At 56.7% G+C, this 14,526-nt stretch overlaps 1 protein-coding gene across 1 annotated transcript in view; it reads right to left on the bottom strand.

Annotated features, from left to right (window-relative positions):
- The window catches only part of SLC2A1 (solute carrier family 2 member 1), a 28,770-nt gene that overhangs the window by 1,208 nt on the left and 13,036 nt on the right, over positions 1–14,526 (bottom strand). The window contains exons 3-9 of the mRNA XM_008538524.2: positions 4,067–4,227; positions 3,669–3,909; positions 2,819–2,981; positions 2,540–2,727; positions 2,250–2,354; positions 1,680–1,781; positions 280–483 (exon numbers count right to left, since the gene is read on the bottom strand). Of these exons, the coding sequence (XP_008536746.1) occupies positions 280–483; positions 1,680–1,781; positions 2,250–2,354; positions 2,540–2,727; positions 2,819–2,981; positions 3,669–3,909; positions 4,067–4,227 (1,164 nt within the window). The remainder of the gene's footprint in view (positions 1–279; positions 484–1,679; positions 1,782–2,249; positions 2,355–2,539; positions 2,728–2,818; positions 2,982–3,668; positions 3,910–4,066; positions 4,228–14,526) is intronic.

Raw genomic sequence — 14,526 nt, 5'->3', positions numbered from 1 at the left:
CCCGCAACCCGGGAGTGCCGGATAATTGAGACCGCCTGCACCTGGCACGTACCAGGCTCCAGGGAAGAGTTCCCACTACAGAGGGGAGTGGGGACAATTCCAAGCTAAGGAAAGACCCCTGGAGTTGAGGTCAGGATTCTTAGCGATGTGACTGGGTTTCTGAGCCTCAAGTTCCTCCTCAGCATGATCCCAGTGAACAGCTAGGACAGCACTTTGCACAGCACTATGGGGGCCGGCATGCAGGAGAGACACGGTGAGTGTGGAGACAAGCGTTCTCACCTCCACGTACTGGAAGCACATGCCCACAAGGAAATTTGAGGCCCAGTTGGAGAAGCCAGAGACAGCAATGGCAGCAGGGCGAGGACCCTGGCTAAAGAGTTCAGCCACAATGAACCAAGGGATGGGGCCGGGGCCCACTTCAAAGAAGGCCACAAAGCCAAAGATGGCCACGATGCTCAGATAGGACATCCAGGGCAGCTGCTCCTGTTGAGGACAAGAGAGGGGAGGACAGTTAGATTGGGCAGTGATGGATTCTCAGAGGAAACAGAAACTGCAGAGGCAGCCCAGGGCGGGGCTAAGGGCTCTGGGCTAGAAGGCAGGAGGCCTGGGGCTGTTCCTGGATTTGCAGTGTGACTTGGGTACCCTGCACTAGGTCTCACTTTCCTCATCTGAACAAGATGATCTAAGTCCTGCAGGGTGACTGTGAGCTCAAGTCTACCCTCTGTGCAAGTGGGAGGTGCTAAGAGGTCCCTGTGGTCCCCTGGCTCTGGCTGCAGAGCAGTTGGCCTGCAGCAGGAGGATGTGGGAGAACATTCCTGGGGGTGAGTGTTAGAAGCCGGGAAGGTGCCCAGCTCAGGGCTGGCACAGAGGAAACCCTAGGCATGTGGTTCTGTACATAATCATTCTCCTCGAGGAGGCCACAATAGAAGAGTTACAGGCTTTGGTTCAGATCCCAGATCTGCTGCTCATCACTTGCCACGTGCTGGACCTCTTGGCAGTCACCAGATTTCCTAAGCTTTAGTTCAGCTGTAAAATGAGCACCTGAGTGTTTTCCTTGCCCTGAGGTTGGAGAAATGAGTGTTCATGCACATGAAGCACCTGGCAGAAGGTTATCCCCGAGGTTACAGTGACAGGCTTAGACCTGAGGTCGATTCCTGGCTTCGGCCCTTATCTGCTGCTTTACTAACCTCACTGGGGCTGTTTCCTCCCCTGTGAAATGGGAATACTCATTGACCTACCCTGCCAGTCGTGAGGACTGAATGAGATGGGGCATGTTTCCACGCCACTGCTGAGGTGGGGAGGAGGGCATTACTTTCTAGGGCTGTTCTGAAGATGAATTGAGGCTACAGATGAAGACTTTGAAAGGTTTGGAACTGGGCAAAGCACCTCCCTGGGGAGAGGGAACTTGGGGTCTGGGGCCAGAGGTGCTGTTGTGAGAAAGCCCCAAACAGGAAGGAGCCAGTTCAAGCCAGGGCATGAGTAGGGTGGAAGGAGACAAGCTAAGGAGACAAAAGGTCAGGTCCAGGCCTGGGGGGTGGAACTAGGTGGAGGGCAGCCCCACCTGGCCTCTGGGTGCTGCTGGCCAGGCTGGGGCTGAGACATGCCCTCTGGGATCTAAAGCCCGTGTGAGCTTTCCACCCACCCCCTGCCACCTCCCCGCCCAGAGCACGGCAACTCACCAGCAGTGCCACGGCGATGGTCATGAGCACAGCACAGCCCGCCATGCCACCCAGGCCTATGAGGTGCAGGGTCCGCCGGCCGGCTCGTTCCACCACAAACAGCTGTGGGTAGAGACGGTGTCAGTGCCACCCCTGCCAGGTGCCCCTTGGAAACACCCCGCCCAAAGGCTCACCCCAAGTGCTGGGAAAGCCATATGGCACTGCAGAGATGAAGGGGAAGAGGGTACCATCTCCTCCCCAGGGCTGGGCTTGGGGACCACATAGGATCCAAGGAGGAGAGAGCTGGCCCTGGAGCCCGACAGCAGTACAGAAGGGAGAGCTGGCCTTGGAAAGTCAGACAGCTGAGCATCCTGGCTGTGACTGTGGGCGAGCCATTGCACTTCTCTGAGCATCAGTGTCATCAGCTGTTTGATATGTGTAATGGACTTGCCAAGTTGTTGAGGGTGAAATAAGATAGCACTTATGGAGCGCATGGCTCACAGTAAACACTGCCATTCAGTCATGAGGCCCTGCCGCCCTGAGTTGGACCCTGGCTGTTGACTGGTGGGGGGCAATGACACCAAGACTCACCGACACGACAGTGAAGGCTGTGTTGACAATGCCAGCGCCGATGGTGGCGTACACAGGCTGCTGCACCCCCGCTTTCTCGAAGATGCTTGTGGAGTAATAGAAAACCTACAGGACAGAGGAGTCGTTGGGGCTCAGCCAGGGCCCTGCCCCTGCCTCTATCCCAGCGGGATAGGACACAGGATGAGTAGAGAATGAAGGGGACACTGCATAGTGCCCTTATGGGTTCAGGTTCTAAAGGAAAGCTTCTCCTTTGGCAGGGGCCACAGGAAAGGGTAGGTGGGGGCACTCACAGCGTTGATGCCTGACAGCTGCTGGGACAGCTGCAGCATCACAGCGATGAGGATGGGCTGGCGGTAGGTGGGCGAGCGGAACAGCTCCAGGATGGTGACCTTCTTCTCCCGCATCATCTGCCGACTCTCCTCCTTCATCTCCTGAAGGTCTCGGGTCACGTCTGCCGTTCCGCGCAGCTTCTTCAGCACTGGGGGGACCGGAGGGAAGGTGGGGGTGGCTCAGAGCAGGAAGAAGGGCAGGGCCAGGGGGTGGGGAGGAGGGCAGGGCCCTGCCCATACCACTCTTGGCCCGGTTCTCCTCATTGCGGTTGATGAGCAGGAAGCGGGGGCTCTCGGGGCAGAAGGGCAGCAGGACGCACTGCACCACGGCCGGGAGGAAGGTGATGCTCAGCAGCAGGGGCCACAGCTCCTCATTGCCCATGATGGAGTCCAGGCCGAACACCTGGGGGAAGCAGGGATGGAGGGGGGTTGGGGGGAGGTGAGGGAGAGTGGCTGTGAGCGCCCCTGCCTTGGTCCCCGCTCCACCCACAGAGGCCTTCACCTGCTGCTTTAAAAAAAAAAAAGCCCCAGTTCTGGAGGCTCTGCCACTAATGTGAGGCTTAACTTGTCTGAACCTCAGTTTCCTCATCTGTAACAAGGGGAAAGCAGGACCTACCTCACTAGCATTGGTGGGAGGACAAATGACATGGCTACAAATGTGTTCAGCACAGGGCACGGGGGCTGCTACTCTGCCACAGGACGATTTTAGGGATGGGGAAGGGAAAGTCTTCTGGAGAGAGGGGAGTGTATCTATAAAGGTATCAAGGCCTGGAGGCCTGGAAGAGCCTGGCACGCTGAGGAACCAGTGGGATCCCCAGGGTGAGAGGAAAGGACCGGAGGCTGAGTGGCCTGGGATGAGCGGGTCAAGTCATCTGGACTTGCTCTCCAGCCAGGGAGACCCTGGGAGCACTGTGAGTGGTGGCGTGTTCTCTGAGCCCTATGCCTAGGATGTCTACTACGAGGCTGCCTTTGCAGGGCTGTGGAAAACTGCATGAGGTCTAGTCAGAGGACTGTCTGGACACGGGCCCGAGAGCCACTGAAGCGGTGGGGTGGAGGCAGTGCTGGGCGAGCAGACCCGGCCCCTGCGTACCTGGGCGATGAGGATGCCGATGACGACACTCAACTGGTGCAGGGTGCCCAGGGCCCCACGAAGGGCCGTGGGGGACACCTCCCCCACGTACATGGGCACGAAGCCCGTGCTCAGGCCGCTGTACACACCGATGATGAAACGGCCCAGGATCAGCATCTCAAAGGACTTGCCCAGTTTTGAGAAACCCATGAGCACAGCGGCCACGAACGCCAGCAGGTTCACCATCAGCATTGAATTCCGCCTGGGGGTGGGGTCACAGGTCAGGTGAGTCCCTGGATCCCCTGGGACTCCCTAGGGACTGGGTCCTAGGGAATACCCTGGAACAGGCAGGGAACTCTCCCCTACCTCCCACTCCCATCTGGGACTCCCTGGGCAGCGCCAAGACCCCTTCTGCTCACCGGCCAAAGCGGTTAACAAAAAGGCCCACAGAGAAGGCTCCAAGCATGCCCCCTATGGAGAAGATGGCCACGGAGAGGGACCAGAGCGTGGTGAGTGTGGAGGGCAAGATGGGCTCCCCGTAGCGGTGGATCCAGGTCTCGTTGTAGAATTCCTCGATCACCTGCAGGGGGAGAAGCAGCCTGGTGGGTGGGGCCAGGACCCAGCCTTCTTTTCCACTCGCCCTTGCCCTCCCCGCGCAAAGAAGGCCATTTCATCCTGAGATGCTGGAGAGGGCCCTGCACCCAGCCAGGCCTGGCCCCAAACTCACAGCATGTTCTTGAGCCAAGTCCCTCCCCTTTTCCCAGCCTCAGTTTCCCCAAGAGAGAAACACTGGACTGGGCTCCACCTCCGAGAGCGGTGTCAGCTCTCACGCTTCCCCCAGGTGTGGTTTCCAGTGCCCTGTGGTTTCACACGCTCGACAAGACTTGCTGGGGATGATGGCAAATGACCAGTGGTGGAAGTGTGGGCATTGAGCAAAGAGAGGTTCAGAGAGGAGGTTCTTCTTCCCACTTGCCCCTTTTCTCCTCAAGGTGCTTAAAGCCCCAGCTCCTGCTGCCCCGCCTTCTCCCCCCTACCCCCTCAGCCCCAACCCCCATGGCGGGGAGTAAATACAGCTGGACAGACAGGTTCTGCCATTCTGGAGGCCCTGGGAGACAGGGAAGGGTAGGTTCACTGACTGCACTCAGGGCCCGGTGTGACCAACTTGCACACAAGCCATGCCCATGGGACGCTGCTGTGTTCTGTCCCACAGGCCCAGCTCCTCGTCATGGCTGGCCAGGGAGCGCCACCTTAAAGGACCTCTGGCCTCCTCCCCTCTCCCAGGTGCCCAGCTGGGAGGTAGGGGGAAGGCTGTGGACAAGGAAGCAGTTCCAGGAACTGGAGACACCTGTCCTGACACGGGCCTGCTCGCCAGCCCTGCCCCCAGCCAGGGGAGGGCCTGGCCGGATCCTAGCAATGTGGCAGGCGGGCAGCACCGGTTCTGCCTGAGCACACTCACCCTACTCTCAGGCAACACAGACACACACCCAGTGCTATGGGACTGGCCAGACCCACCCAGCCATATGTGTCACTGGGCGCAGGCCCAATGTATTCAGAAACAGCTTCCTGTGTACACATCCCATCACACACACATACTCGTGCTCACATAATCAGAATACTCCTGGCTTCAGCCAGTCACAAACCTGCATGCCCCTCTTCCCCTTACTGTTTGCAGCTCAAGCTCAACTCCACGGGAACCCCGCCCATCCCAGACCCCTCCCCACACACGTTGCTTGGTGATGCACACACATCAGTAAGCAGTCACCTGTACAACCTCCACCATCACTGCTGTTGGTCCTCCCAAGCCCTCCTGAACCCCAAGGGTCTAGGAGAAGAGGAGGCTGTGGGTAGCCACAATTGCCAAAGGGGAAACTGAGGCCCAGTGCCAGGAATGCTCGTTGAGTACACTGGGCCTGGCCCCACAGCTGCAGTGGGTCCTTGGCCTCTAACCATCCTTTTTCTGCCCTGCTGCCCATCATCTGTCCCAGGTCTGGAGACAGCTGACAGAGGCCAGGCTCCAGGGGGTGAGGATAGGTTGACACGGGGATGGGAGGAGGGAGAGGCAGCCCTAACGATCTATTTGTCTGTCCCAGGGAAGCCAGACAGTGCAGGGGTTAGGAACCTGGACACAACCAAGTTCAGATCCCAGCTCTGCCACTCATCTCCAGTGTGACCGAGGGCAAATTATTTAATCTCAAATGACGACATGAACAATATCTACTTCATAGTGCTGCAGGGAACTAATGACACATCCTTACAGCGCTTACCCGGTGCCTGGCACCATCACTCAGCCCAGGGACCCCACCACATTCCAGTACTGACCCGAGGGCAGTGCAGGCCACTGACCAAGTCGAACCAAGCCTGCATCCCATAATTCAAAATCAAGGTTCCTGCCAGACAGCAGTCCGATCCCCCGACCTCCACCATCTCCACCTTTGCCCTTGGCACAATTTCCCCACCCTCCCTGGTTTCTTGGCCTGGAGGGCCCACCCTGCCTTACCACGCTGAAACCTTTTGAGATCCAGCTCAAAGGGTCCCAGAAGTGTGTCCTCCCTGAGGGCAGGAACCCCAGTGGAGTCCCACCAGGGCCTGTCCCAGAGCTGGTGCCAGGGATACCTGGTGAGTAGAATGGAGGAGTCAATGAAGAAGGACCTAGGCTCCCCTCTTGGGAGCCCCTGGCTTCTGCTGGGGGCAGAGGGAAGGCAGATTTTAACAAAACAGAACACAAAGTGTTTGTGTTCTTCAGTGGACAAACCAGCCCCACAGGAGGGCTGGACGGGCACAGGAATGCCTCATGCATCGGGCTCTGCAGAGAACAAGCTGTCCTGGGTAAGGGAGCTGTCCACACAGACGACACTCACCCTTCTGAGGGCCCACGCCCTCCCTGACCCATCCTCTGGGCGGAAAGTGTTCTCCCTCCTGTCACTCTCACTTCGCTGCCCACGAGCAGGGCTCCAGGGCACGGATGTCCTTGGGGCCCTCTGCAGGGGCAAGAAGGGGTGTTTGCTCCAGATGGCTCTTCATGTTCGCCTTCCGTAGTTCTCAGGGTCTGCCCTCCCCGCTCCTCCCGTGGTTCAGATGCTTGTCTCACAGAACTCTCCACGTATCCTATTGAATTTTGCCAACAAGTCAGCTAATGGAACTTGTTTGAATCGTGTGCAAGAAAGAGTCAATAAGTAAGGGCTGGGGAAGGGCTTACTGCCTAAATGAGCTTAAGGACGTGGGGTGAGGTTTCTGTTTTGGCAGTTCAGGTCTTTAACTCTCTTCTTAGGGTGGGCTGGAGAGGAGGAGGCAGCCAATAAGAGGACCGTGTGCTTAAGTGAGGTGTTACCAGAGCCCCCGAGGTAAGTCTCCTGCCTGTGGTGACAAGTCACAGGGACCACACCTTGTCCAGGGCTTGCTCCTCTGTGGCTCGTGAGCCCCTCTGCTACTCAGACCACTTTATGGGGTTGAGGGGAGGGGAGCGGCCAGCCCCCTTCACCTTTGCCTCCATCCTCTCCACACCCCTGTAGCACTTCCTGGCCAAGCCAGGGCTGTGCAGTGGGTTCCTCCCTCCGGATCTGGTGCTTGAGATTTCTGAGAAGAAGCTATGCCTGGTTTTCCATTCCTGCTGCTGGTATGGACGCTGTGTCTTCTCCCCACTGGGGGTCCATGCCCCATGTGGGGCTCAAAGCTGGCCTCAGGCCCAGGAGAGCAGGGAGTCCCTGGAGAATCAGAACCCTACATGGGGAGAAGTTCTGAGGTCACCTCTTCCGCTCAGTCATAGCCCTCAGCATCCATCCTAGCAGTGGCTGGGTACCACCCACGGGAAGAGGAGCCTACTTAGGTAGTAACCCCCAACAGGATCCCACAGAGCCCATCTCCACAGCAGGGATAATGGCAGCCTCCTCAGCCCCGTTTGAGGCCAGGGCTGGCACGTGCCTCTTCTGAACGCTCCCACCTCATGTGCTCGTCACAAGCCTGGGAGATGCCCTTGATCCTGCCGCGGCCCCCATCCAGTCAATGACCAGGTCCTGTCGATTGTGCCTCCAAATTTGTCCTCCTCTCTACCCCTCCAGCACCTGCCCTGCGGCTCACCCGGGCTCTGACTCCTCCCATCCACCGAAGCCAGGTTCCACTTTTGACGATTCATTACTCCCCAACATGGCCGCACGTGGAATGCCCCAGGCGCAGCCTCCCTCTGCGTCTCTGCTGCCTTCCCAGCCCATCCCCAACCTCTCCACCCCGCGGAGGGTCTGTGAGGGCATGCACGCTGGGGAGAAAGGAGGGGCCCGGTCAGTGTGAGGGGGGCTGTCACGGCGTCAGCCCGTGTAGGGTCGGGAGCTATTAGCGATCTCTCCCATCACCCCCTCACTGCACCAGAGGGCAGAGGCCCACTCAGCGACACTGTAGGGGCCAGCGTGCAGAAGCTGAGATCACGTGGACTGGAGGGTTTCCAGGAAAAAGCCATTTCTCACCCCGGCAGTTCTCCTGGGGTCGGGGGAGGAGGCTCACGTCCTGTCTGACTCCTTGGGAGTCTCCCACCCCCACCCCAGGCCACTGCGGCTGAAGGACCACACGTCTGCCTTCTGTGCAGGAAATTCCGACTTCCTCTGTGTGCAGGCTCTGGCTGCAGGGAGGCCCTGGCTGTGAGGCAGAACATGCTGCCCCGCATGGAGGAGGTCGTTACTCTCACTGCTGTTGTTCTCCAAGAGGGAGGTTGCCATCTTCCGAGGAGCATTACGGACAGGGTTTTCCATTATAAAATTGCTGGAAGACAGAGCATTTGCTCTAAGGAACTTATAGCCTAAGAAAGAACCTGAAGGAACTCGGGGCCTGCCTCAGGGAGTAAAGCTCTAGCTACAGACCCTGCCTGGCTGCCCCTGGCAGAAGGACCCAGAATTCTGCAAAGCTCCAGGGCACAAACTTCAGCTCAAGGGAAAGAGCTTTCTAGGCTTTGGAGGATGAGATTACCTGGTAGTGAGTTCCCTGTCAGTGGGAAGCATGCAAGTCAAAGTTATCTAGAGCAGGGACTGGTACACATTTCATATAAAAGGATAGATAGAAAATATTAGGGTATGCAGACCACATATGGCCTCTGTTGCTTGTTTTTCTTCTTTTTTTTCCCTAATCTTTTAAAAATATAAAAACCATTCTTAGCCCACAGGCCATACAAAAACAGGCTGCTAGCTGGATTTGGCTCTCCTGCCAACCGTTGATCTAGAATTCTAGATTACTGCCAAGAGGCGGAGTCTATGTTTCGGAACCTCCGTCTGGTCTTGCCCTCCTTCCCTGTGGGCATTCCTCTATCCCAGGAGGCCTGGGTCTTCCAGATTACCCCAAGAGGGAGTCAGAGCTCCCTCTCAGCCCTCTCGTCTCTCTCTCGTAGATGTTACTGTGGGAATAAAGGGGTTAAACAGCCACCTGAGCCTTGAGCGCCAGTTAGGAGGCAAGGCCAGCCTGTCCAGTTCGGTCCCTCAGCCTGGCCTTGAGGCCTATTCCCTGTTCCCCGCCTTCCCCTCCCCACCAGCTGGGGCTGCCCCCATCCAGCCCAGAGCTTATGTCTCCATAGCAACCCTCAGCCACACCCCAGGGGCAGCTGGGAGTTCAGAGCCAGATGCTACAGGTGGGGCTGGACAGAAAGCCCTGCCTCCCTGGGACCTGGGGGAAGAGGCCATGGCAGCCGGATGGAGCTAGAAGCTGGGCTCCAACCTCACAGCAGAGGATCGGACCACCCAGGCTGCCTCTCCAGAAGAACCCTGAGGTGACTTCTCTCCAAACCCTGGCCAGGCCTTCTCTCCGGCCCCTCCCTGCTCCCTGGTCTCCAGGGCTCCCCTGCAGACATGGGGCTGGGGTCTTCATCGCCCTGTGCAGCCCCCAGCCTTCCCTGCCCCTACCCCTACCCTCAGGATGAAGTGGCTCCTCCCACTCCCACACAGCAACTCCCCCTTCCCCCCTGGGCACCTCGTGCCTCTGCATTTGCCCGCGTGCTGCTTCTTCGCCTTTTCCCTGGTGAGCTTTCCTTCCAGAGAATGCACAAACACCTTTCTGGAAAGTCTTCCTGATAACCACCCCTCCTTCCCTCCTGCAGTGCTTCTCACACGGGGCGACTGGGCCCCTAGAGGACATCTGGCCTCTAGTGGGGAGAGGCCAGGGATGCTGCTGAACATCCTACTATGCATGCGACAGACCCCACAACACCAAAGCACTGTCTGGCCCCAAACATCAATAGTGTTGAGACAAACCCTGCTCGGTGGGCCAGGTGCCTTCTCCCTCCCCTGGCCTGTCCAGGTTTCCAGCACTGCCCGGCGACAGTGAACTACAAGGTACTGTGCGCTCCCTCCAGACTAAATTTCAACATGGGGACGATATGAGTCATCCGTGTCTCTGGGTCCCAGCACAGGGCTGGGGGTAGAAAGAAAGGGCGGTCACTAGTTGATAAACAAGCCATGCCTCTGAGGGACTTACGAGATGATGTAGCTGTGACAGGGTGCAATGTTGAAAGAGGTTGTGCAACTGTTGAGATGTCTATACATGACTGAGCTTGACTCAGCTCAGAAGCCAGAGCGGGAGGGACTAGCTGGGCAGCAGGTGGGTGTGTGAAAGGGTGTTTCAGTGCCCATCTGACTCTAGGAATAACAGCCATTCCTTCTACAGTGGTCAAGGACGCAGACTGGAGCCGGACTCCCTGGATTCAAATCCCAGCTCTGCCACTTACTAGCTGTGTGTCCTTGGTTTAATTGCTTAACATCTCTGTGCCTCAGATTCTTATAAAACAGGGATTATAGTGCCTACCTAATGGGGCTATTATAAGAAACAACTGCATTATGATTTCTAAAGCACTTAGAACAATGCCTGGCACACAGTAAGCTGTGAGGGTTGGGATTAGAGGAGATGGGTGAAGGGGAGAGGGGACCCAGGATTCCATGGATCCAGGCAGAGCTAAGGAGATGGTGCCCAGCTCAGCCTGAGGGGGCAGAGGCCTGGGCTGGGAGGCAGGCCCTACTTTCAGTATTTTCACTCACCAAGTGGGTCATCTTGGGCAGACCTCGTCTGCTCTCCAGACCAAGTCCCTCCTTTGTCAAATAAGGAAGGTTGAGCCAACGGACCATCAGGCCCTTTTTAGCCTAAGCTGTCTGGTTTCTGAGGATGCCTCATTCTCAGACATGCCTGACACTGTCCCTTGGCCAGGAATTCATGGTTTCTAAATGGGCTTTAGTCATCTCTGTTGGCAACTAAGCCACTTGCGGGGGGGGGGGGGGGGGGGGGCGGGGAGGCAGTTCTCCATCCACCCACTATGCCGGTCAGGATGCCCTTGTTCATTTATTCACTCTCTCTGTGGCTGGGCTTGCCTCCTCTGCCTCCTCCCCTCTCCCCGGGAGAGACAGGAGGCCTGGCAGGGGCAAGACACAGGGATGTCGTCATCACTCATGCAGTATGGGGCAGGGGAAGGAGGGGCGGGCGAGGAGGTTTGAGGCCCGGAGTCCAGTCTGCGAGCCTCGATTTCCTCCATCATGAGACAAGGAAGATAACCCCAGCCCCACCCGCCATGTGGGGCTAGTGAGAGGAGATAATTTATGGGGAGGTGCTTTGTAAACATTTAAGATAATGTTATGATTAATTAACCACTTCCAGGAGGAAGCCCTTTGGGGCCTGTCTCACGAGCAGACCAAGCTTCTTGTAATTAACAGCCGGACTGGCATCCTCACCATTAGTAGGCAGTCTCCTCGGCAGAGCAGGCCAACCCGGCTGGCCCAGCAGTTTCCTAAGAGAAAGTCCTTCTAAACAGACAAAGGCAGTCGGCGTGTTCATCATCCCGCATCAGCGGAACACTTCCTGCCGCTGCATCTCTGCACAAGCTGTCCCCATTGCCGGGGACACCTGCCCTCCTTCCCCACGAGGCCGACCCACCCTTCAAGGTCTAGCAGGGTTGTCAAGCCCTTCCTCTCTCTCCCATCACCCGGCCCCAGCATGAGCCATTCCTTCCTCTTTGCTCCCACAGCACCTTGAAGCCCTCCTTGAGTTATACTCTGGCTTTCCCCAAGGGGTCTCTCCGCCCCTCTGATGGTGAGTCTGCAGGGCAGGGAGAGGGCCCAGCTCAGACCATGTGTTAGGCAGCTCCCCGAGGGCCAGGAGGTGCCTGCTGTGTTCACCCCTCTATCCCTCCACACTGTCTGGGACGGTACCTGGCACAGTTTTTGTGGAAGGGAAGTGTTGGCAGAAGTGAATCCCTGTGCCACCCCAGGACAATGGCTTCAGCGCCTCCATGAGCGGGCTCTGAGCCGCGCTTTCAGCTCTTACTCTTGTGTCGTCCTAGCCCCGCTTCACATGTCAAGTTTGTCACTTCTAATCTGCTCCTGGTTGGAAAAAACTACGGCCAAGCTTGTGTAAAGTGCAAAAGCAAACAGATGGAGCAGCCTGAGTGCGTGCCCCAGGAAATGCCGCTGGAGTTCAGTGTGTGTGCTATCGATGTTGGCCACTCAGGTCTCCCTTCGGTCCTCAGAGGCTGGTTTCTGATGTGACCTTTGGACAGGTGCCCACAAAGGCGCCTGTAAATGCCGTTTAAAGGCTCAGCTGAGCCCTCTGGGCTGCCCACTAGGCCTTGGAGACACCTGGCCAGCCGCCCCACCCAGCGTCCTCGGCAGTTCTCACCTTTCCCTGTTTCTGAATAGACAGGAGGCCCCAGAATTGAAGAACTCTGCTCTGGGTTTGTCCACATCCACAACCTAAGGAATATCTTAGTCCCTCCCGGCTTCAGCTCTGCTCCACCTCTACGTGCCTCCTAAAGGACCCCTCTCCCCTCCTTATCCCACCTTCTCCTCCTCTGTCGATTTCTTACAACCTGGTGAAAAATGAAGTCTTCATCTTAAAAAAAAAAAACCTAGTTGGACGACCCCTCCGGCTACCACCCCTTTTCTCCCTTCCCCACCAAGTCTCTCAGAAGGGCCTGGAAGGGCTGTCTCTACTCTTTCCCATCTTTCCCTCCCTCTTCGACCCACTGCAGGGAGGTATCTACCCACACGGCTCCACCTGGTCAGCCTTTGTCACCACAGGGTCACTGTCAGGTCTCATACATTCAGCAACATGAGGCTGATTTGTCCAGTTTGTCCAGGTCAACCTCTAGGTCACCTGACGCATTCCTTCACTCTGTTTATCCACCCACTACATACCAGGTGTCCCTTACTATGGGCAGGACTGTTCTAGGTGCTAAGGACATGGCCGTGAACAAACCATACCAACACGGATGTCTTCAGGTGCTTCTGTTCTCCTGTCTTTGAGGTTCTTGTCTCTGGCTTACAGGTGCCCACTCTTCTCTTCCTACCAAGGACCCTCTTCTTCTGTCAATGGGGATGTTCTCTGGAGCATGACCCTTACTTCTTTTTATTCTACACAGTCTCTCGACATCTTCCTCTACTGCTATTTAGATTCCAGTGACCAGCTCCCCACCCTTCTCCAGCTCACTACCCAGCTAAGAAACAGACCCCATGTCCAAGTGCTTCCTGTACGTGTCCAGCTGGGTCACACCAAACCTTCATTCCCACATCCCACAGGCACCTCTCAGCTCCTCCATACCTGCTCCTCCTCCAGATCCCACATCACGTAACCCGGAAAAAACCTAGAAGCCACTTTTGAACTGAAGACCAAATCCTGCCCATCTTCCTACTCAGTGTTTGTCCTTCTGCCTCTATGACAACAGCAGCTTTCTCGGCCATTCCCCATCTCTAGTCCCACATTCTCAGAGCCGTCCCACTGCGCCAGACTCCTGAATCATTTCCCTAAAATGCAAATCTGATCATATCTGGCCTCTTCAATGGGTGCCTATTGTCCCGACTCTGAAGTCCCTAGCCTCGAGCTCTGCCTACATGTTAGTGCCCACATGCCCATTCTGAGTGTGCCACGCCACACGGGTGGCTGGCTATTTTGCAGACGAAATCCACCCATGAGGCTCTTAGTGGTCAGGCTCTGGTTCACCCTGTTGGCCTCCTAGCCTTCTCACCTTAGTGACACACCACACTTTCTCTCCTCTGGGCATTTTCTTCCCACCTTTGCAGGCCCTCTGCTCACCCTGATCTTGTTCTGTTACTGGAAAAGACCTCCTCTATCCTGACCTTTGAGTCCTCGTTCTGTCAATAACTCTGTAATCACTTAATCCAGTAGTTCTCAACTTTGACGACACATTAGAAGCAGCTGGGGAGCTTTACAAATTTGATGCCCAAGCCGCAACCCAGACCAATTAGATCAGACTCTGGCAGCATCCAGGGGACCCCAATGTGCGATCTAGTGGAGAGCTCCGCCTCCCTCTAACACTGTACAGACTTTCCATCTGTAAGGATTCCCAAAGGGCGTCAGCTCCAAGGCACACACCTTGGCAAGAGCTGTTCAGAGTACTTAGCAAAGCCAGGGCTTGGGGCTGTTCCAAGCATGGGCCCACAGTCGCCATTTCAGATGAGCCTGGAAAAGTCCCATCACCTCTGCTGCAGCTGAGTGTGACTCAGCAGGCCAAGCCTTCCCACTGACCGGCTCCCCAGCATCTGGTGTGGCCCCCGCAGCCACCCTCCGCCTATTTGGAGGAAGCCCAGCTGTGGCTCCCAATGCTGCCCAGCTCCCCCAGACAGGCCCCTGATCCTCGGGAGCCAGACGCACTCACTTTCTTGCTACACCCGTCTGGACAAAGAATGTGGTCCTGACAGGAAGACTGTCCACTCTCATTTCATCCTCTTCAGGAAGCTACAGATTTTCAAACTGACAAGGCGGTTGGTCAGGAAGACAGTCTGAGGTTGTGGAAACAACAGAGTTTGGCTTCTGACTCCGCCATTCACTAGCTATGTGACCTTGCCCCCTTGGTCATTATATCTGCCTGCCCAGGGCTTCTGTTTTCAGGTCTATAAAACGGAAATCACCA

This window comes from Equus przewalskii, chromosome 2 (assembly GCF_037783145.1).
Source record: "Equus przewalskii isolate Varuska chromosome 2, EquPr2, whole genome shotgun sequence".
NCBI lineage: Eukaryota > Metazoa > Chordata > Mammalia > Perissodactyla > Equidae > Equus > Equus przewalskii.
The sequence above is the reverse complement of the archived record's forward strand: the minus strand, read 5'-3'. Positions and strand labels throughout refer to the sequence as shown.